The 23,352-nt window shown below is 35.2% G+C and overlaps 1 protein-coding gene and 1 long non-coding RNA gene across 2 annotated transcripts; both read right to left on the bottom strand.

The window, feature by feature from the left end:
* Positions 1–6,281: 6,281 nt before the first annotated feature.
* On the bottom strand, positions 6,282–8,564 carry LOC136798092 (uncharacterized). Its single transcript, XR_010845344.1, has 4 exons — positions 8,378–8,564; positions 7,418–7,467; positions 7,028–7,081; positions 6,282–6,441 (listed from the first exon to the last, which is right to left on the bottom strand). It is a non-coding gene; the product is annotated as an uncharacterized lncRNA (long non-coding RNA).
* Positions 8,565–11,100: 2,536 nt separating this feature from the next.
* On the bottom strand, positions 11,101–23,285 carry LOC136798090 (sodium-coupled monocarboxylate transporter 2-like). Its single transcript, XM_067054677.1, has 16 exons — positions 23,233–23,285; positions 21,958–22,206; positions 21,032–21,138; positions 20,492–20,557; positions 19,938–19,989; positions 19,226–19,293; positions 18,683–18,837; positions 18,182–18,322; positions 17,583–17,712; positions 16,928–17,016; positions 16,089–16,201; positions 14,915–14,985; positions 14,011–14,097; positions 13,324–13,493; positions 12,552–12,652; positions 11,101–11,384 (listed from the first exon to the last, which is right to left on the bottom strand). The coding sequence occupies exons 2-16, from the start codon at positions 22,193–22,195 to the stop codon at positions 11,209–11,211; spliced, it is 1,764 nt and encodes a 587-aa protein (XP_066910778.1). The 5' UTR covers positions 22,196–22,206; positions 23,233–23,285; the 3' UTR covers positions 11,101–11,208.
* Between the last annotated feature and the right edge of the window lie 67 nt (positions 23,286–23,352).

The raw sequence follows: 23,352 nt of genomic DNA, 5'->3' as shown, positions 1-23,352 counted from the left end.
TTCAGAAGTTCTAATAAAAAAAAATTTGTGTATTATTTACACTATAGAAAGCAGTGTGGACGTTCATGCTTGAATGGTTCCCCTTTTAGAGGTAGAACTAACCAATCCTTACCATTCGCACATATATCTTTTGCTAGAGACAATGTCATGTTGGATGATTAAACGGGTCTTGGGTTGACAGTTTTTTAGAGAGTTCATCACTGTTTCTGCTTCACAAATCTTTAATTTTTATTTTGCAGATGTCTGAACGTAAAGCTATCGTCAAAAATGCTGATATGTCAGAAGAGATGCAGCAAGATGCCATTGAATGTACAACACAAGCCATGGAAAAATTTAACATTGAAAAAGACATTGCTGCTTACATTAAGAAAGAATTTGATAAAAAATACAACCCAACCTGGCATTGTATTGTTGGCAGAAACTTTGGCTCTTATGTTACTCATGAAACAAAACATTTTATTTATTTTTACATGGGACAAGTTGCTATTCTATTGTTCAAGTCTGGATAAATTACTACACTATGTTTGTCAATGATTTTTTAGCTGTGATCATTCAGTCTGTTTTGATTGAATCTGAAAAATATTTGACAATTTATTTGATAATGCCACACCAAATACTCTTGTCTTTACAAAATTGTCACTGTCACCACAGAAAGTTCAAGCATTCACTTGTAAATATTAGAATGCTAGGTATTGTTGAATATTTAACAAAGAGTTTAATTAATTACTTACTTTTTCTGTAAATACAAACATTATTTTTTAAGAAAAAATGATTTTTTCAGTATCCAAATACCTTAAAGGAAGAAATTTTGGCGGCAATTTAATTTGGCGGATGGCCGAAAAAGTTTTTTAGATGGAATTTAATTTGGTGGATGGACGAAAAAACTAAATTTGGCGGGAATTTAATTTGGCGTTTGCTGAAAATTTTATCCTTAAAATGGCGTAAAAACAGCAAAAGAAAAATGCAAAAACACCTTTAAAGAAATCCTCATTTCAAAAAGTTTAATTTGGCGGGAATTTAATTTGGCGGATGGCGGAAAAAAAAGAATTTTTTGCGGGAACTGAATTTGGCGGATTCTGGCCAAATCCGCCAAATTTTCTTTCCACTAGAATTTCTTCCTTTAAGGTGAAACACTGTCTTTTGGCAATTATACATTATATATTAAAACCCAAATACTTAACAACATCCATAGGCTTAAAAAGATGTAAGTAAAATAAAATTATATGACCCCCCTCCTTTATATATCTCTTACTGAGACAGACCCTGTAGACAACCCAGAAAATGCAGGCTTTTAAAAAATCCCAGGGAAACACGTAGAATTTTAAGGTCGAAAGCACTTAATTTTGTCCCTTTACGGTAAACTATAAGGCTAACTTTTCTTGTTCCAAGTGTAAATATCTGGGGTAGTTTTTTTATTCTAAATTTAGATTTTTGAGGCCTGGAACGAGTTTTTCACCAAAACGAGGCTAAAATATTTACGAAGTGGCCTATGAATAACTTGATAAATCTATTGATCCTGTGCGGTTGGCACGTTTGATAATTTGTTTATTTGCAGTTAACACATAAAAAACGAAGTATTGTTTCATGTGCCCAACATATGTACAGTAAGCAAACTTTAATCTTTTACTTACTAGTACATAGCTTACACTAACATGCCACCGCAGCAATATAATATTTAAAGAATTCTATAATAAATTGTATAATCATAACAATGTCAATTGCAAGATTATAAGAAATGCATGGGGACAAAAAATAGTAAGTAACTACACGTTTGGTTAAACGAAGAAATAAAAGATTTTATTTTTTCCTGAAAATAATAACAATAACACTCCATCTAAATAAATAAAAACGATGGCCTAGTTATAATTAAGGTTTCGACGAAGACATGAAAAAATCTAATTAAAAAGAAATGACTCTTATATTTTGCAAGCTAAAGTTTATTCCACTTAAATTGGCATTCATTTTTGCTATCATGTGGAAACCATATCAGAGTAATTAGACTACTCGAGTACCTAATAAACGTACAGTAGCGAATAAACGTACAGGGTCGAAAATGGAGGCATGCAAACCTAATTGAAGGATCTTTTTAATGAGGTTAGGGGGTAAATATTGGGTAATTTGCTTTCTTTTGACGAGTAGAACAAACCTCAAAAGTCAAAGATGGATATTTATCATTAGAAACAAAAGTAGGCACTTGAAATTGAGGAACATTTTTGTTAAAATTAATAAACGTACATGTACGTTTATTAGATACCCGAGAGTATCTTCCTTGAGAGTGGTTTGTACATGGTAGCAAAACAAACTTCCAATTTACATGGAATAGATTTTAAATGTAAGACGGGTTCAAGAAACGAGCTTGTCGGAACAGGTTGACGAGATAAAGCTTTTAATGCTTTAAAGATTGAAACATAAAAAATAATCAGGAATAATTAATTGATTTGATTATTGATTGATTTAATTACTGATTGATTGATTGATTGATTCTCTATTGCTACTTTGCCTAATAAACAATAGTCAAGAGGATACTGCGGATAAAATTTATCAAAAAGTTCTGCGCCATCTTAAATAGGGCGAAATAGAAACCAATCCTAGCTAAGGCCTGGACTCCACTCGCCTACGCTTTGATTGTACTTCTCAAGCAAAATCTTTTATGTTGTTGGTCAAAAGAAAAATAAAGATATGCCATTGTGGTCCATTCAGACGTACAGTCGAGAAAAGTTGAAATGCGCCTAATTTTTTTTAAAGTGCATAGTACTTTTTCATGATGCAATCTTTTCTCCAAACTAAAAGCTGATTGAATCCATTAAGATGATCGCAGCGCAGACAATGAAGAGACGTGCCTTCAGGAAGCTAGACTTTTTGAGTTTATAGCTATATACTTTCACTTTATGGTGTTTCTGTATGACTGTCTGTGTGCCTAGTCTAACCACCGTTAAATGCCTTCAGGAAGGTCCCTCCTAACTTGGAAAGCCAGAATTGGAGCTATTTCACCAAACTACTGGAGCGCAAGTTATTACGTAGGCTATCACAACTGAAAAAGTTGAATGTATGCGCCTATACAAACTTTTTTCAGGTTTTCCAAATAGATTTACCACACTGAACAAACAGTGAAAACACTCTAAGTGAGGTAAATCTATTTTGAAGACCAAAAAAAAAGTTTGTTTGTGTAACATCGATTCACATTCAATTTTGGATTCATATGCTACATTCTACTTTTTTGTACTTTGCCGGTATCTTGTTTTACCGTTTCTGTATGACTGTCTGTGTGCCTAGTCTAACCACCGTTAAATGCCTTCGGGAAGGTCCCTCCTAACTTGGAAAGCCAGAATTGGAGCTATTTCACCAAACTACTGGAGCGCAAGTTATTACGTAGGCTATCACAACTGAAAAAGTTGAATGTATGCGCCTATACAAACTTTTAATAACAGACAATATAAATTACAGTTTGATAAGTTTGAAAAAAATATCAACAAAATGTACATTTGAAAACTTGAGCAAATTTCTTTAAAGATTCCCGAAAAAGAATTGAAATCATTGCTGAAATGAACTTCTGACTAAATTACAGTATTTATTCAGTTTTAAAGACAAGAAACAAAATTAGACATACAAAACACTTTTTCCATTCAATGAATCGAATCAGCTCATCATCATAACCAGTCTGCCATTTTGTTTGTTTTGATTTGCAAAAGTAATATTGTAATCCTTGTTATGGTGTAATTATATACTTTTTCTATAATTTGCATTTATAACACTCGCTTCAGCTTTTCAATCCTAAATCAAAACTAATGAAATGCAATATATAATAATGGTAATAGCATATAACGTAATATGAAAATGTGTATAACATTTACCGCTGTATAATTTACCGCCATATTTTTGCGGAACACTTAAAAGGGGGTAGTCATATGAGAAATTTGAAATGTCATTTTTTAAACTTTTTGTTATATCTTGTGAAGTAGTAAATATTTTTCAATGAAACTTTCCACAATTGTAGCACAACTATAAAGGATATGAAAAAGTAAAAAAAAATTCTAAAAATAGCAAAGACGGGGGTAATATCGTCCAGGGGGTAAAAGCTATAAAAATATTGTGTCAACCTTTTAAGAAAAGCTAAGAAAGCTATTCAAAAATTTTTTTTTGGTGAAGGTTAGTATTATGAAAGTCTCCAGAATGAGTGGAAAAATTTTTCAAAATTTCAAGCCAGGGGGTCTGGAACCTAAAATTTGTACTTTTTCAGTTTAAAAGTCAAAAAATGATTTTTTTGAAAAACGGCTTCATTCATCCTGAGGCTTACCATAATGGAAAACTACCCTGAAAATTTCAAGTCAATAGCTTTTCTCAATCCTGAGAAAAGGCTGACAAGGTGCGGGAAAACCCCCTAAACGTGTTTTGAGAAAACGGCGCAGAAAGTTAAAAATAGAGGTTTTTCTCAATTTTTCTGCGATACATAGACCGTTTTACAAAATTTTTGCTGTGATTGACCAAAATGGATTGACACATTACTTTTAATGTTGAAAAGGTACTGGAAATACTAAAATAGTCCAAGTTTTTTGAAAAAAATGGCCTTCCACGTGCTCCGGGAATCTCCAAGTATTTTGCGTCAACTCTGCGTACAACGCGTAAACATGGCTTTAAGTCAATAAAAGTGCATTTTCTCGTCAAAAAACATATTGCCAACAAAATATATCATCCTTGTGCTCCCTCAAATCTGTTTATATCATTTACAGTTGAATTTCAGTGTTGATCTTAGGGAATTGTGTCTTCAGGTTGAACGTCAATCATGCATAGTTTTACTCAATTTTCCAGGATCGCCTCCTGGCGCCATGAGTGCCACGATTCATCAAAGACTAGATTTCCACTGGATTTAAGACTCATAATGGATACATCATTGAATGTGTTTAGTTCCTTGTTTCAAACTTTATTCATACCATGGTTCATAGTCTATAGTCCATCACTTTGAAAAGTTTTTTCAGTGTACAAGTTTTACTGCTCGAAAACATCAGTTCGCAGAATCAAATTGTTGCTTTCACTCAAATTATAGGCTTCCAAAGCTTTCCCAGATGTGAGAAATGAAATGAAACATTCAATAATATCATAATTCAATCCAAAACAATACATAAGCTCAGTTTCCATGTCAAAAACACAGCTGACTGCCTCCAAAATGTGAATGTTTTTGAAAATACCACTTCTTCGGTTACCATCTTTAATTACGTCATATTTAGAAATCCCGGGGAAAAAAGGCGGTATTGACTTAGACGCCCAAAAAGGGCGTAAAAAGAGCTTTCATTTGGTATGTCATGATGCTATGTTTAGAGCAGCCATACGGAAATGAGACCCTAGCAACGGATGCGATTTACCGTTGCTAAGGAGAAAATTGTATACCAGGGCTCATAAGAAACCCTATATATCGGCAGATATTTATGCTACGGCCTTGAAATTTTCAGGGTATGTTCAGGAAGGATAAAGGATACTAAAAAGCCTTAAATCCCGAAATTGATAAATTTTTCACCAATTTTCAAAATCTCATATGACTACCCCCTTAATTGGCCGGAACATACAATACGAACAAACGCGCGCGCAAAGATTCGAGATTCCTGTCCAATATCCTTGCGTGAAGCTATGAAGGCCTCCTCACTCGCTACGCTCGTTGCGGGGGCAATTACAGACTAGACCCATTCATCCTCTGATTTGATATATAATTCAAGGCAAAATAAAAACTGTCCCCGGGGGGGGGCACCTAGGCATAAGAAGGGTACGGGTATGTGCCGCCCTTAAGGGTGCCTTGTTTTGATCTTCACAATCCCACTAAGGGTTGTAAGTTTAGATGAAATCTCATTTCTTAACCCTCTCAAACGTCTAAATTCCAAGTAACATAATCCCACTATGGGTTATAAAATTCATTGAAATTTGGGAATCGTGTAGAAGATTTCTTTTGAAAGAAACTCATTTCAATTACACTTGGAGGCTTCTGGGGAATTCGTCATTAGTAAACATGTATATTGATACAGTCTGCTAAACATTATGGCATATATTTGCTATCTTTGATTCTTTCTACAGTGATAAGTGATAGTTATAGTGATGTGCGATAAAATTTCTTTACTTCTCCTCAGAGGTTGATATATTCTCTGAAAACTCAACCTCTGATACTCAGGGTACATCTTCGCTTATTCCAACCCCCCCCCCCGTTTATATTATTAGGTATGCGAGAGTAGTTAAGATGGTAAAAACACAACAACATTCGCAGGGGCTAAGTACTAAATAGACTTGAAATTATTAAAAAATTCTAGATTAAAACTAGGATTATATTGGTTGTCATTTAAATACAATTAAATACAATTATTTAGATAGTTTAAACATACAATAAAATTAAAACAAGATTATATCATTTGAGATTCTGTTACATCATTCGCAAATCTGAAAATCGACAATAGTTGGAAGACCCTGAAATAAAAGAAATGAAATAATTATTTAGTAAAATGGGACATCATGACCGTACACCGAATAGAATACCGTACTTACCTATTAGGGGAACCAATTTTCGCTTTTTTGGTGGTCTTTCGGCAAAACCGGGAAAATCAGAACCCTCGAATTATAAAGTTGGCCATTTTTTATCAAAAAATTTGAAAAATCCCTAAGGAAAATTTAAGAAATGTGTCCAAATAAGGCAAAACAGCGAAAGTTAATGTGATTTCTTTTTCGACCGTCAAAGTTAGTTCCCTTAAGGTTTAACACTCCAAAAATTCCATTAACACAATCAAAAGCGCCAAAATTGTATAAACACTTGGATAGTGCTGTGGTACTGAACTTTTTGGCCCTTTCGATAGTTTTAAGGAAACTTTTGGATTGTTAGTTAGGTAAATATAGTACGTCAGAATACATCGAGGTAACAGATTGTTGAAACAGGGCAATATTATCAGAGGACGCTCCAAATAAGATTGCTACTATAACAGTATGGTTAACATTATACTGCACATCCCTTCATAAAAATATAGAATGAAAATTGATTGATGAATGGACAATTTTTTACCTATTTTCTTGAGCTTCGTCGAGGTCTTGAGGTGCTTGTTTTTGATGTGGTTTTCTATAAAGGGAAGTTAGTGCGTATGACATCGAAAATTTTGAATCTCTTTTGTTTTGATATAGGAATGTGTCAGGTCGATGAGTGAATTTAAAGGCCCATATTGAAATTCAAACTTACCTTATCTTTGTCCAACAAAAATCAAAGCTTGAATTAATCTACTCGTTATTATGTTTCCAACAAGGTACAACACTTATTGTTATCCTTTTTTGTAATATTTCAAAAATTAAATTTCCTTAAATTTTCATATATCAGCTGCACTGCATCTTAATGAATATTATACAACAATCAAATGTGTGATGAAAACAAAGACTAAGTTAGGTGAGAAGTCTAACAAACCTTGGGTGCTGTTTTCTTGACGGGTTTCTTGGCGGGTTTGGTCTTTTTACCTGAAATGTTATGATATACATGTTTTCGTTTGCAGTTTCTGATTAAGAGATTAATTTAGATATTGGACGACTTGGTCAAGCTTGAGAATCGAAACTTGATATGTGTAAGTCAAGAGAACGTCGTACTTTCTAAAGGGAGGTACCCGAAAACACCGGGATTTTGACCACCGTGTTCCTATTTTTAAAAACAAAGAGGGGTCAAATCCCGGTTTATTTTCGGATTTCTCCGTTAGAAAATTGACTTAAGCATATCGAGAATAGAAAGTACGTTCGATAAATAAAGCTAAGCGTTAAGGCAGTCAAAAACCTGATATGTTTTATCGTGATATTTCTAGGTAGCGTTGGACACAAAAAAAGTTTCCGTGTCCATTCATCAATTAATTTTCATTCTATTTTTGTAGAAAGTCCCAACCACGGAAAGTAAAGACTAAAACTAGACTAGTTTTTTTTTGGTCGGCACTGAGGCTGATTGCTATCAGGTGCACCTTTTATCGCCTCCACCCTGAAAATTTTAAGGTACGGGGCTCTAAAAAGCCATGGGAAATGGTACGATATTGTCAGTTGAGTCACAGCTTTGCCTTCCAAATTTACATATCGGAGCTATTGTAGATAGAGTCGATATTTTACGTGGATAGCCCAGTAATCTAGGACTTTTAGACAGTCTTTCGATTGTTTTCACGGGGTCCACGGCAAGCCGGCTCAGCTATCTATGAACTGAACGGAACATTTTTCGAACTGCGAATCCCTGGTTTGAGACACTGACGCCTTTGACCACTTGGCCATCCGCTCCATCGTTCCTTTTGTTGATGAGAGCAACCATTCTCTGTAAAAAAGGTCTTTCGAAATCTAGCTAAACGAACGACAAATCAGCTGCTTTTGAACAAAACGAAAAGAAAGTGAATGAATTTACCTGCTGGCTTTGATTTTGAAACTTTGGCAACTTTATTCACTGGTGTTTTCTTCTGTGTTCGTTTTGCCATAGTTGATTGTGGTTGAGGTTGCAGAAGATGACAAATAATTCTATATTCGGATGAAAACTTCCCAAACAAGCCTTCCTCTCTACTATTCAGTGCAAAAACCTAAAATAATTTTTTCGAACAACAAATCCAAAGATTATATACTATGCAATATACAAAATAAAATCCATAATGTATACTATCAATTGATAATAAGGACCTCACTATGGTTCTATTATGACGATAAGACATATTATGGATGTAATATGGACATTATAGGGCTTTTGTGAATGTTTTGTGAATGTTATTATAGTTTTTTGCCAATACTATTAAAGTTTTATGAATGAACGCTAAGCTATATTGTTGGGCCTGCAGATTGATCTCCCAGTTAGGCTTTTAAATGAATGTTTTTTATAAGAATATTAGTTGATGGAACAAATGTAATTTTCTTACAACTTGAAAACATGATGGATGAGATGGGAAAATTGTATACTTCTATTTGTTTCTATTTGGTTGAGTTGCAGGAGGCTTTGAGGCCTATTTTCGCAACTATAGACGCTTTCAATGAGCGCCCCGTCAGCACTATGGACTGACTACCCAACTCTCTTCACATGGCATGGGTTGACCCGGGCGAAGGTTCATTCACTTGCCAAGTGAACCACTGCGAGTGGGAATCGAACCTCAGTCGCCTGTGCAGCAACCAAGGTCAATGACCACAATACCACAGCGCCTGATGAATGAGAACTTAGACAGGGCTTAATGTTCCTTGAGCATTGAAAAGGGAAGATCATTTCGAGATTTCGAGAAAATTCAGGGGAGTTTAACAATCTAAATTTGGAGTTTCTGAAATTTCAGCAGCATCCAGGGAGCATCCGATCTTCCAAAGATGACCTCGATGACCTTCTCAACATTGGAGGGGGGTATTAAAAACTTTGAATAACAAATATTTTGAAAACCCTAATAATGTAAAAGTTGCCGTTTATAAGAAAATTGATACTTTTTCAAATGAAATTGATTTAAAGTCCTTCCTAGTTCTTATAAAAAAGAACAAAATTATTGAAAAAATTTCCCCGATTGGGAAAATCAATAATTCAAAACTCCAATAATGAAAGCTATGAAAGCCCATGGTTTGAATAATTCACGAGATGTTAAATCTTTTAAATTTTGTACAGTTTGGACCATTCATCTTTCTCCTATCAATAAAATTTGACCTAAATTGAATGAATTCCTCTATGGATTCATTTTGTTTACCCTAAAATCGAATTTTTTGGGTCAAAACTTTGTAAAAGAGTACACTCTAAATTCCATACCATACTTCAAAACCTATACAAAAGAAAGACATCGTATTTCTCGTAAACATATTGGGAGAAATTAAGAATTTTCATTAAAGGTTTTATTCTTACATCAGACACATATTTCATATCGGACAGTGTCTGCCTACATATTATATTATGGTTATATTTGGTTTCTTCTTTCTGACCAATCTTGCTACACATCCGTGTCAATCCAATGTTAAAAAGCTTGTGAATCAAAGTTGATGAGTAAGCAAACGATATCACTCTTACCTTGATTTAAAAACAAAACCTTTAACAAAAAAATATGCTTTTATATACAATCACAAGAACCAACCTGGCTGGCTGGCCAAAAAAGTATATAAATAAATTCTCGAGATGAAGATCTCAAAAAATATTACACCTGAACACAAAAACAACTCGTATCGACCAGTATATTCATCTTCATCTCTATGTTCAACAGTACAAATGCAATTTTATTAACCTTAATATTGATCTTTTTAGAAAAAATAACTCGACATTGCTGTTTCTTTGGCAACAGAACTTTTTGTTCAAAATAGCTTTAGTGTATCTAAGCTGCTGATAAGTTAGATGGACCGAGCGACATATATATTCGTTCAGGAAGCTTATTTCATACGACTTGTTTATAACGCCTAACCACTTAAGATTGTGGCTTAGGAACAGCTTTGTAACGAAAACTTGTTTGAAAATCATAATTTTTTAACAAATGGACTGAGACACAACAATAAGAAACTAAAGATGGTTTAAAGCACATCATTGATATCTCAATTCAGTTAGAAGTTAAACTTTTTCAAAAATGCATTTGCTATTCGTAGTGTTTTCAAACCAACCTTCGCAAAAACAAGAAGTGTATTTATTTTACAGCAGAGACTATTTAACTCTGTAACTCAAATGTCTCCTAAACTCGAACAAGTCTGTTATCCCTTCAGTTAACAACGCCTTATAAACATACATAAACCATAACACGTAATTTTCTTAACTCGAATAAATTTGTGTTCCCCGTGCGACTTCGAGTAATAGAAACTCAACTGTACCATCATTACAACAATCAAAGACGGCCAGTAAGCCAGCAGTTGGGTGATATAAAGCCAGAAAACCGAAACACATGGAACCATTTCAATGCAAATACCACAAGGAACTTGTTATTGATACTAGAGTCATAGGCTTTGTAAAAAGTGTTAAAGTATTGACCTTTTCTTAAATTACGGCACGAACATCACTTGCCTCGTATTCAAACAATTACTATGGTGACTATGTCCCTTGAGACATGAAATGATTTCTTTATGAATAGAAAGTAGTTTTAATAAAATCCGCTGGGAGTTAATCGCCATGGCAACAATTTCAAAACGAGGTAAGTAACGTAATTTATGAAAAGGTCTATTGAAATCTCTTCATTCATCATTCTGTTGTCGATGTCGTCATAGACTTAACAGAAAATTAAAAATGTTTCATCCATTCATTCATTTATTCATTCATTCATTGGTGTGATACGTGTTCAAGATGAATTCTTCTTTATCGACATGTTGTAGTTTAAATTCTTCACTATCTGAACACCTGCATGTTAAACATCTCCACATATATCCATAATCAAACAAGAGTTCTTTAGATGGTCGCGTTTCTTCTAGTTCTTCTTCACTTACACAACATCCTGTAAAGAAAAAGCATTTGATCAGCGTTAACGTTACAACGGGTATGGTATAACAGACTATATGAAAGATGCATACGGTGGGTTGCGAACACCGAAATACCAAAGCATTCTCGTGGGTCACCTTAAACACCGACAGCAAAAAAGATTATATCATACGGTGGGCTGCGAACACCGAAATATCAAAGCAATCTCCTGGGTCACCTTAAACACCGACAGCAAAAATTGCATATCTTATATCTGCGTTGTATGTTCAAAACAAAAATACCGTCGCTCTTCTTTTCAAATACCGAAACAACGACAGAAAAACACCTCAAAACCATACACCGTAAAAAATCCTAAAGGACCCAGGGCATACTACCCTTGCCGACCGACGGGGTTGCCCGGGGGGGGTATTACCCTTGTCGACCGACGGGGGTGCTCCGCCGAGGTTCGAAAAATGGACCCTACGTGGGACTCGAAATTTGCGAAAAAAGTGACCCTGAATGGGACTGAAATTCCAAAATTTTCTCAAATTTTCTACTTTTTCCCCAAATTTTCCAAAAAAAGGCACCCTACGAGGGACTGATTTTTCTGTTTTGGTGTTTTTGCGACCCTACCTGGGACTCGTGGAGGTTAAAAAAGGTACCCTGACCAGCGGAGCATCCCCGTAACCCAACTTGCCCTAGTACCCCCCGGGCGGGGTTGTACCGCTGAGGTTTGAAAAATGTTAAATTCAGGTTTCTGGTCCTTGTCTATTTAGATAGTTGTTGTATCTAGTCTTTTCGTCTTTTCAAAGGGAGATGTTTCCTTGAAAAATTTTCACACTTCTTCACTTTACATTTTTCATTTGAATTAGATTAATTTTTTTTCTCGATCCACTAACTTATAGGTCCATTACCTGGGGGAAGGGTGCTAGGTTTGCGAGGTGACGGGTATATCCGAACCAAAAATCGAAAATCGACCCTTAGAGAGAGTAAGAATTTGGCGTTTTTGGGACCCTTAGAGACTTTTCTCAAAATTGTTGTCGATTTTCACTCAATTTTTGTCAATCACGACCCTTTGAGAGAGGAAATTTTAAATTTCGTGATTTTCGGACCCTTACAGAGACAAACAACTATGAAATTGTACTCAATAAAAATGAACGTGGCTACAAGAAAACTTACGATATAAGAGGTTTTGATTACTTACTGTATATTGCAGAGAAGATCATGCCAAAAACAAACGAAGAAATTATACCAACGCCACCCCACCAAAGGTACGAGACCGAATAATATGACGTCAATGGGTCACTGAAAATTAAAGTTTCATATATTAGCACGATAACGAGAGGAAAAGTAGGAAAGCACAAAGAAAAAAAAAAAAAGAAGACTTTATGCAGAATATATGGATAGTCATAGCTTAACCAATGATTCAAACAAAAAACAACACCAAAATTTTGATTCTATTAAACAAAGCTTTTCGAGTCTTTAACTCAATAATTTCAACTCGCCAATTTCATTTGTTAACCTGATGATGAGCTAGTAAATACTCGAAAAGCTTTGTTTAATAAAATCAAATTTTTGGTGTTGTTTATTTGTTTGAATCATGATTTAGTGGCTTGGAGAGAAAAATGAAGATAGTTTAACCAATGTGTAGAACACTCTAATGAAAATTCAATTCTTGTTGGAAAAAACCGCTCCCATTGGGTAAATTCCTAACAAAAAAAATAATAAGACAGTGTTCTTTTAATTCTTAGATTCTTTGATCAGTCTCGGATCAGATTCTGATTATACACTCTAAAGGCAATGGCTTTGTGAGAATCTGTACCGGTTGACAGACGGCTTTGATCTTTTCACCCAGACTTGGAATGAATTTCAAATGTACTAGCTTTATGCGCGGTGATTGGCTAAAGCAAAAATAATCGCACCAAATCAATATTATACATAAACATAAGATATCAGTGGCTTTCGCTTTTACTTACTTGTGCGGTTGAAATTGATGATAAATAGTTGCATTCATAGTTGTACTGTTGAATATGGAGCATTGCTCGATCGATACCGGTAAAATGTTCTTGTCAGGTGGGAAAATAAATGCACCGACGGCCAACCAAGTTGTAATAAGGATACCGCACACACAACCAAGAAATGCACCCTCAATGAGTTAGAAAAACAAAACATATACTTTGTCATTTTTATTCAACTTGATAAAGACAACTATCAAAACGTCACATACACGGAACTGTGCTTTTAATGTCCACTTATACTTTTTCATGGATTATGTGGATAATTGGATAATTTTCAAAATGTTTTTTCTTCGCCGAAACTAAGCTCTTCAAAGTTGAAATACTCTTCCTCGCAAAAGTCTTCATTTTCTTCTTCATCAAATTTATTCAATGTAATTTTTGAATTTTCAGATTCAGGAATAGTTTGTCTAACAGAAAATGTATAACATGCCATAGTTTTGTTGGTTACATCAGTCAGAAAACACATTTTAAACACGTCAATTATGAAAAATTCACTATGGTCAGAGCCCTAAAAAATAGGTTTCTTCGGCAGAAATCCAACACACGTAAATTTGGTTCTTTACTACCTTTAGAAAGAACAGCTCATTTTACAGTTCATAGATTGTTCATATAATATTAAAACAAAACAAAAAGAAGTGAACTTACAACAGTATTACTCCAAGGGACCAGCATTCCCAAAGCGAACATGCCCATCGATGGACCACCAATCACCCCATGAATTGCATAGGCTAACTGAAAAATAGATCAGAAGCCGATTGAAATCCATAACTAAGAGTTTTACTTTGTACAATCATCAGAGGCGAACACATAGTTTATGAGAGGTAAAACTTTGGAGCATCAAAACTTGAGAGAAGCGAAAGCAGCCGGCGAGGCGACCTTTTTTTCCGATGTGTTCTGAGAGCATATTTCAGCTAGAAATTTTGATCTGTTCTGATAAGACAGGGGTATAATCAAATTCATCTAACGTGTTATCTTGTTGCCTAGTAACCCTAGAAATTTTCAGAACACATCTTTCGTGGAAAAAACAAATATCTTTCAAGTTTATCTTGGCAAACTGTTTTTCCTAAATTTTAGAACACATCAAACCATAAAGCAGTGATAACTTTAGGGAGACAAATAGTGTGATAAAGGTTTCCTAGAAATCAGAACACATCATTTGTATAAAAAATTGAAAGGTCGTAACATTTGGTCTCCTAGAAGATAAGAACACATATTTCTAAAAAATCTCTCCGCCGGCTGCTTCTGGAGAAGATGTATTCCAGCCGATTGGCAAGCTTTAGCGAGTTTATATTACCGTGTTTTCCAGGGATGGAACGGTTTAAATCTGAATTCTTTAGATCCTGACCGAATTGACAACAACAGTAAACAACCGCTTTTACACCGTTTTCTGAACTGCAGCTTTTCCAAATTAGCTTAAGCCGCTCCAGAAATGACCAACTTCTAGAGAAATTGCTATAGAGAGAAACTAAGCCCCTAACTGAGAGTTTTACTATGTACAATCGTCAGATGGTAAACTTGTAGTTTATGGGAGATAAAACTTTGGAGTTACCTGTAAGACCATAGTTCCCATTTTATTAACAAGAAAAGCCACGCCCAGTACAACAAATCCATATATAAAAGCTTTAAAAAAAATTAAATGAATTCAAAGAATAATGACTTTTAGAATAGGTCATCCATTACCCTGAGTATCAGAGGTTAAGTTTTCAAAGAATATATTAACCTCTGAAGACCAATAATAGAAATTTTATCGCGCATGTGTCAATCTAATCACTGTAGAAAAAATCAAAGATGAAGAGCAAATATTACCTTATTAATGTCTAGCAGACTGTATCAGTATGCAGTTTACTATTTACGAATTCCCCAGAAACCTCCAGTGTAATCGAAGCGAGTTTCTTTCTAAAGAAATCTTTTACATGATCCCCAAATGTATAACAGTAATTACTAAACTATTAATTATGGAAATGTCACTTTTAATTGAATCGAAATATTAGACAGACTTTATGTTATGATTCTCTATCACTGACTCTTTTTAAAAAGCATTGATGATATTTTTTTGTTGTATTTTCAACGACGGGAATAAAAATATCAACTTTGAACTTCATCCAAGATCTTGGATGGTCGTCATGGTTACTTTTGTCTTCGTTGATTGCGCGATGAATAGAATCTCTATTCGTCGGCACAGCGTCAATATATGATTTTGACCTGTGCTTTTCACGGTAGTCATCCATATTAAATCAACCATTTGAGCTTACCACCAAACAACTTTTTAGGATTTCAGGGTTTGAGGGCCCTCTACCCTTTTATTTACTCCCCGCTGCGAAAATGACTTTGATTTCATCTCAATTAGAAATTAAATGCTAAAAACGGAACTCCAAAACCAAATAGAATTTTTACCCCTAGAAGTTTTTATCCCCGCTGTGGCAAAAAATTGAACCAGGGCGGAGAGACAAGGGTGTGTATTGAAAACTGGTATGCTTAGTTTTTCACCAAATCAAGGTCTTCATCATCATCCTTCGATCTAGGTCCGAGAGGAATTATGAATTCGAAAATCGGAAAGTTTGAAAACTGGCTCATCTTTCAAAGATCCTGAAAAATCCTGGAAATGTTTAATGAACACAAGTACACAAAGTACACATGGCCATTGACCAAAGGTCACTGGTATGCTTAGTTTTCCACTAAATCCAGGTCTTAGTATGTTCATAAACATGTAATTCACCACTTACCAATGATTTTGGAGACCTTTGCAGCTTGTTGTGGTGAGAGTTCACCGTGGATTTTCTTGAAGATATCCTCATATGTAATAGCTGCTAAAGAATTGAAGCCTGATGACGCAGTGCTATGAAAATATATGATTAATGATTAGGTTTGGAAGTTATACACATCAATTTATAATATATGAAAAAGCTTGGGCAGTTTGTATATAGAGCCCCCAAGCGGTTTGCGTGATGATGTGATAGGAACTTTTTTTGCAGCGTGATTATGTGATTTGGAATTTTTTTTTCGTAATTGCGTGATGAGAGGTCAAAACGTGATTGTGATTTGATAGATTTTTGAGCCGTGATACGTGATTTGGACTTTTTCAAAGGGATGTGTGATTAGCCATTTTTTTGCTGATGTTCGTGATCGCGATTGAAAACAAAAAATTGCGTGATATCGTGATCAGAGTTACCGCTAGGAGCCTCTATTATAAATATGGAAGGATTTTAACGAGAAACAGTGGTTTAGTCTGTGAACAGGAATCTTATCTGACAGTTAAAGGGTTTATATTTTTAGTGTTCCCGTTTCATATCAGATACATATTTCATATCAGGACAGTGTCTGTCTATTGTTATTTTATGCTGATATAAGCAAAAAATATTTTTCTTTTCCTCTCTCTGACCCGTCCGTGTCAATTCAATATGAAAAAGCGTGTGAATAGAAAATGATGAGTAAACCATGAATGCTGTTATTAAAAAAGAAAACCTTTAATGTCTTTCAAAAAAAGGTATGTGCTCTCAAAGACACTTGTCCATCAAAACGTTTTATTGATTTGAATGAAACTAATTTGGTCAAGAAAATCTACCTTAATGCTCCGCTAAACAAACTGGCCATGAAAATGCCAGGAACTCCTTTCAAATGGTGTAATTTGTTGACCAAAAAATACGCAAGAATCTAAAAGTGAATGAATGGATAAATTCAAATGAACAAAAAACATTTAAGATAAGGGAATGTTGCTGTGTGTTTGAGCTTTCGTCTCCTAGCCACTAAAGTGTGGACTAAGTTCGACCAGTGTATCAAACAAAAATTTATAAAGCCCAAAGGGCAAGATGTCGTGCTTTAAGCCATCGCAGGCAAAAAAGTGAATATCGGAAAAAATATCATTGCTATTGTTTTCGAAAACCCACAAAGCTTCTGATTGGTCAAGCGGTGAAATTCTATTGTAATGTCACGTGACCTAGGTAGGATTTCCTACATAGCCACGGCACACTTTTCAGCAAAAGTACACCATCTAGCCCTTCGGGCTTTATAAATCTATGGTATCAAAGTCACCCAACTCTCGTATGACAGACCCACAGATCTCTTAAAACAATTGATGAAACTAGTTTGTTATTTTAAAACCATTGCAGTTCATACCCAGCTGGCACACAATGTTGTTTCAACGTTCATCTAACGTTATATGGACGTTGTGAACGTTAGATAAACGTTAAAAGAACGTTGTGTGCCAGCTGGATAGCTACCTGATCATTGCTTTGAACTTGGCCACTACTTTTCAAGTCGCATTTCTCATAATTTGCATAGATCACCCATCCAGCAAGTGTGCAAAGGCCAACGATAACCATTAAACCAGGAATTTGTAGTAACAAAGCGCTAAAAAAATGATATAATAATCACTCTTAAAGTATATCAACTGTGTCATCGGTTAAATCAAAGTCTAAATGGATAAACAATGACTCATGACTGATGAAATATCAGATTTACATTTAGATAGTCCTGGATTTTGCGAGAACTTAGTTTGGTGCAAATCTATTACAAAATAGCGACCGTAGTGCAGTAGTAGAGCATCCAGCTACGGTTCCAAGGTTGTGGGTTCAACCCCCAGCCGGGTCATACCAAAGATTCCCAAAATGGTACTTGATGCCTCTCTGCTTGATGCTCAGCAATTAAGAGAAGGATCAAGGTTAAGTAGAGCAATCCAGGGAGAAAGAGCGGCGCCCTCCCCTACCTTCGTGTAGATAGCTATCGAAAGAGGAGCCTTCGGGTCGCCTCCAACTGCGATCGCAGACTTACTTACTTAATATTGCCAAAATAAAAATATTTTTAACGTTGAGATTCTTACATTCGAACAGTTTTTTCAGATTTGGCGGACATGATCCGTTGTACCATCATTTGACCAACACAGTATACAGGCATGGCGCTAAACATCCCACCAAAGACAAAAGACCAAAATGTGTTCCGGACACGTGGATCAGGGTTGAAGCTGTGAAAAGACAGGTAGATGGTTGTAGTATTAAATTGTCTTTTGAAGAGAAACAAAGGGGATAATATATATCTTTATTTTCTAGCTGCGTTAATTCCACTTTTAAGAGACTTACAGACCACCGAAATCCGGTACCTATATACCGTATTCCAGAATCCCGCCCCAAACTGAGGAATTAGGATGTTTTTCAAGGGTAATTGATTGGTAACCTCTAAAAATTAAGATATCTAAGGGGGCTAAATTTGTCATGGGTATCTAGAATTTCGTCAAGCAAGCTTTCCAACTATAATTAGAGTAAAGACTTTTTTCCTGGAACAGCCCATTTCATGTGTTTGGTAAAGTGTAAAAATAGTCGTTTACTCAAGAATGTTCATTCTTCCTCCACGTTCAGCGATTTCAAAGACGTTTTGTATTCCACCGACTTCCGACGACCCGATAATAACGACAACGACCAAACCGACGCATATAATGAACGTCTGAAATACGTCTGTCCATATCACTCCTTTCATACCACCCTGCAAAAAGATACCGATAACTTAAAAGTTGTTAATCACTCGATCACACCATGAATTTATTATAGACTGGAAAAACAACTTGCTGTTTTTTGCTGATTTCTCATGTTCGGGTCTTGTCTACAGTAATGACATTATTGTTCACCCTCTATTAAAGTTACGAGGAAGATGCAAAAATATGATGTATAAGAAATTGAATTCAAACTTCAACCTAAAAAAAACACGTGCCACCAAAAGCTTTTCATACCACATAGTGGAGCTAAGGCACTCGCGTCTTATGCATGTCAACTTCAGTTCCTCACGGAGAAATATTGGAGAAATTACAAAAATCCTTGGTTTCTCTCTCAGAATAATATAGCAAAATCAAAAGGTTTAATTGAGTTTCACGTACAATGGTTGTGTATATGGTACAAACAACAGCAATTGTCACCAATGAAATCTCCATCTGAACACCTGCCACTAGAAAATAAACAAGCACAAAAGGAGAAAGTAACGATATAGTTGCCCGGGGGGGGGGGGGTACTATCCTTGTCGACCGACGGGGGTAAGCTGCTGAAGTTCGAAAAATGGACCCTTTGTGGGTCTCGTTTTTTTTGAAAAAAGTAACCCTAAATGGGACTAATTTTTCTATTTTGGTATTTTGTGACCCCACCTGGGACTCATGGAGGTACCCTGACCAGCGGCACATCCCCGTAACCTTTTTTTTCCCTAGTAGCCCCCCCCCCGGGACAGTTGACTCTCGCTAATTAGAACTAGAAGAAGGAATCTAATTTGTTCGAATTACAGAGAGATTGGTATTATAGAAAGGTATTTTACGACGGATTCGTCTTGACAGTGACTGAAGATTGGTTTGAAATATAAAAAGATTTGAATAATAGAAGTTCAAATTAGCAAGAGCGCACTGTATATTCCTTTGAATATATTAGTGTTACCAACAGGGCATCATTGTCCACTCTGAAAAATCATTAAGAGAAGGTTCAAGGAGCTATAAAAAAAACAAAAAAGGAAGTCACAGAATGGCCTAAAACACTCTAAGACAGAAAAGTGTGAACTTTTAATTTTCAAGATCATAGAAACAAAAACGATTTCAATCATGTTTTTACCTGCTTGCAGCGCTAGACTTGGAGCGTACAGTACAACGGCTAGGTATAAAACCTGTAAAAAAAACTTATGCGTGATAGTGTTGTATACACCCCCTTCTCACAGACCCGGTAGGATTTTTTCAGGGGGGTAAAAATAACGGAACCAAAACTCAATTGGGATTGATATTCCCATGCTTTTTATGACCGGGGATTTCAATGCTTTTTATGACCGGGGATTTCAATGCTTTTGTTTTCAAGTCAGAAAATTCATTGGGATGCGAAAATAGCATATTTTGCAGTGAGGATTGGTTTATTTGATTATTTTCAGTGGGGACAAAAATTGGTGTATAACTTTCCACCGGGGACGATATTTTGGCCAATTTTTCCAGTGGGAAAGGTTCCCAATATGGGTCTGTGATAAGGGGGTGTTTGTATATTGTAAACCTTTTAGAAATATACCATCAAAAAGCCGCTGAAAATTTGTCGAGATATCATTTGTTGGATTACTCAAAACTTTTTTAAACTTAAAGAAATAACCAATAAAATCTATGGTTTTGATAAGAAAATTATCTTACATATTCTTTGATGAACAAAATGGCTGCAAAAACACGAACTGCCGGATGGAATCTTTTTTCTAGGTACTAAAACAAAGTAAAATAGTTTTCAAACTGTGAACCCTTTCTGACATAACAACAGTTTTACAACAGCTGATTGGTAGATGATGCTATCGTCCGTATACTATAATATATTATTATGATATAACATAGTTTGTATATTATAAAACGTAATATGTTGCGCCGCGGAAAATAGAGTCTGTGTTAAGACAACAGCTACCCCCGAAAAACCCCCGTCTTCACGTTTGTTCCTCTTAGATGAAACTCGTCTTAGATTACAGCATAGTCTACTGATTGGTTGTAAGTGACGTAAAATCAGTCAATACGTCACTTTCAACCAATCAGCTGTTGGGTCTGCGGAAGATATTGCAATGGTGCATATCATGAATTCAGGAATCCTTTCTGACATAACAACATTTACAACAGCTGATTGGTTGCAAGTGACGTCATTGGTGGAAGAAATATCTGAAAAAGCCTGCCCTAAGACCATCATTGAGTTACCTCATTGGCACTCGTGACTTTACTTCGTCTGAATATGGGTGCATAGATGACAAGACATTGAAAGATGAACAATGGGTAAGACATCATAATTACAATATACATTCCACCTAGTGGTTAAAGGGATAATGTTAGATGATTTGCACAAACCCTTTGTGGAATTTTTTTTTTTCCAACTAATACACCTTTTCGACCCTAGTCGCGCGGTCAGGTGCGTGCCACTTAATTATCTGATTATCCCCCTAAACTCGATCCAATCCTTTTTTGACTCATTTTTCTATTGTCTATAGGTACGAAAAAAGGACTGGGACGGTTTTAGTGGGATAAAGTGGACGAAAAAATGCCCGCGCGGAAATTGGCGGCTACGGTCGAAAAGGTGTATTACCAAAGTCGAGTTAACAGGCGCACAATTTGAAATTTCTGAAAATTTGTTCTCACACGGTTCTTACGTTGAAATTCTCTTTTTTTCACTAAAAGTTTACTTAGATATCTCGAGTGTGGAAAATATTTAGACAAAAACTATTTATGGGTTTTGTTCAGGACAATGCAAAGATACAACAAGCCAAATATCCACAACCATCTGATTAACGCTTTAAAATCCATACCAGTTGATTCCAGGGCCTACGTATATCAAAGTTTAGAAATAAAAAAGGTGGTAACTCGTGATATGCAGATATTTCACTGGGGTAAAGTCGAGGAGCCAGAAATCAAATTTACACCACGCGCTTATTTTCATTAGATCCATTAAATATTTGTTCAGGTTTTTTTGAATTTTCAGCCCAAAATTGCCCTCATCCTCTTTTGAATAGCCTGAAAATTGGCAACTCAGGGATCAGCTTTGTTCGTAAATATTTCCTATTTTTAGGTGTTTTGAGAAAGATTGTTCTTATAAAATCGTTCTTTTAAAAAGTGTATTGAATATTACTAACCATATGTATAAATTTCACTTGGAATTCCAAGCAAGGCTATAGCTGACAAGTAAGATGCAACCAGAGAAATAAAGAGTGGGAACCAGCTTATGCTTTGACCAGCCAATAAATAGTCATCTTTGGAATCTCTTTTGTTTTTGTTGCTTTGGTAACCATGATATAAACCAATCACTGACGACAATAACAACATCAAACCAAAAATGATGTAATCCCAAACTTCGAGCTGTATTGCAGACATGTTGATAAAAACTAAAATAGGAAAATGTAAATGTAAAGGAACAAAGCATCTTGAATGACAGGGAAATACACGTTCTATTATAAGAACATAAGGCTTCGATGACCAAAATATTAAGAACATGTTAAGAACATTTTGTGGCTTTGCGGTCTCTAAAACACCCGATTTCTTGGGAAATTGGACAAAAATGCTCTAAAATTTGTGAAAATAAGAACATGTTAAGAACACTTTTAAGCTTAAAACTCCAAAAGTTAAAAACATTGGAAGGCTTCAAAAAATTCTCATTTAAAATAATACGTGTACACTTTTGAAAATTTTGGACTTCCAGAAATATTACCAGATTACTGAAATTATTTTAATATCTTCAGTCGACTCTCTCTAATTCGAATCTTTCTGTAATTCGAAGTTTTTTCTAATTCCAATAAAATTTTTGGTCCCTTGAAGGTTGTCACAGTGACGACAGTGTAACGAACTTTCACTGAAATCAGGATAAAGAAAGTTCTATAAAAGTACTAGCTTTAAATTTGAAAATATAGTTTAAAATGTACTAAACCTACCTTCAGACGTTAGTCAATGAGATTCGCTATATCCATTCAAGCTCCTCTTATAAGCCAAAATCCCTTCACATAAACAAATAAGAATTCCATAAAAAACAGATTTGTCAAAAACTGAAATTTGAAACGTCTGTAGAATATAGATACAAGTTGATCTACACACATTCTTTCAACATTTTCATGCATGTTTAGCAAGGGTACTTTAGTAAATGTAAATAGCCTATGTTTACTTTAAAGTGTCAAGAGGTGCGTAGGAGTGGTATAAAATGTCAGACACTATGATTTTCCCAGAAACCAAGCACTCCTATGTCAAAATTTATCAACAACAAGGTCTGCATTTTGTGGAAACAAAAAAATCAGCTAGTTTTAAGCCTAATATTCTTAACTACTTCTTAATATTTTGGCCATCAAAGCCTTATGTTCTTGAAAAAGAAATGGTGTATACAACACTATATTAACTATTTTAATAAATAAGTGTTTCCAAACCTTCAAATGTCACAATGTCGCGTCCTTTCTCGAAATGTAGTTGATGTTTTATTAACAAAATCTGATTACAGTATTTACAAATAAGTTTAAAGAAATATAATTACAAATTATTAACTTACT

The sequence above is a fragment of the Clytia hemisphaerica genome, unplaced genomic scaffold (assembly GCF_902728285.1).
Source record: "Clytia hemisphaerica strain Z4C2 unplaced genomic scaffold, Clytia hemisphaerica genome assembly, whole genome shotgun sequence".
NCBI lineage: Eukaryota > Metazoa > Cnidaria > Hydrozoa > Leptothecata > Clytiidae > Clytia > Clytia hemisphaerica.
This window is presented reverse-complemented; position numbering and strand designations above follow the sequence as displayed.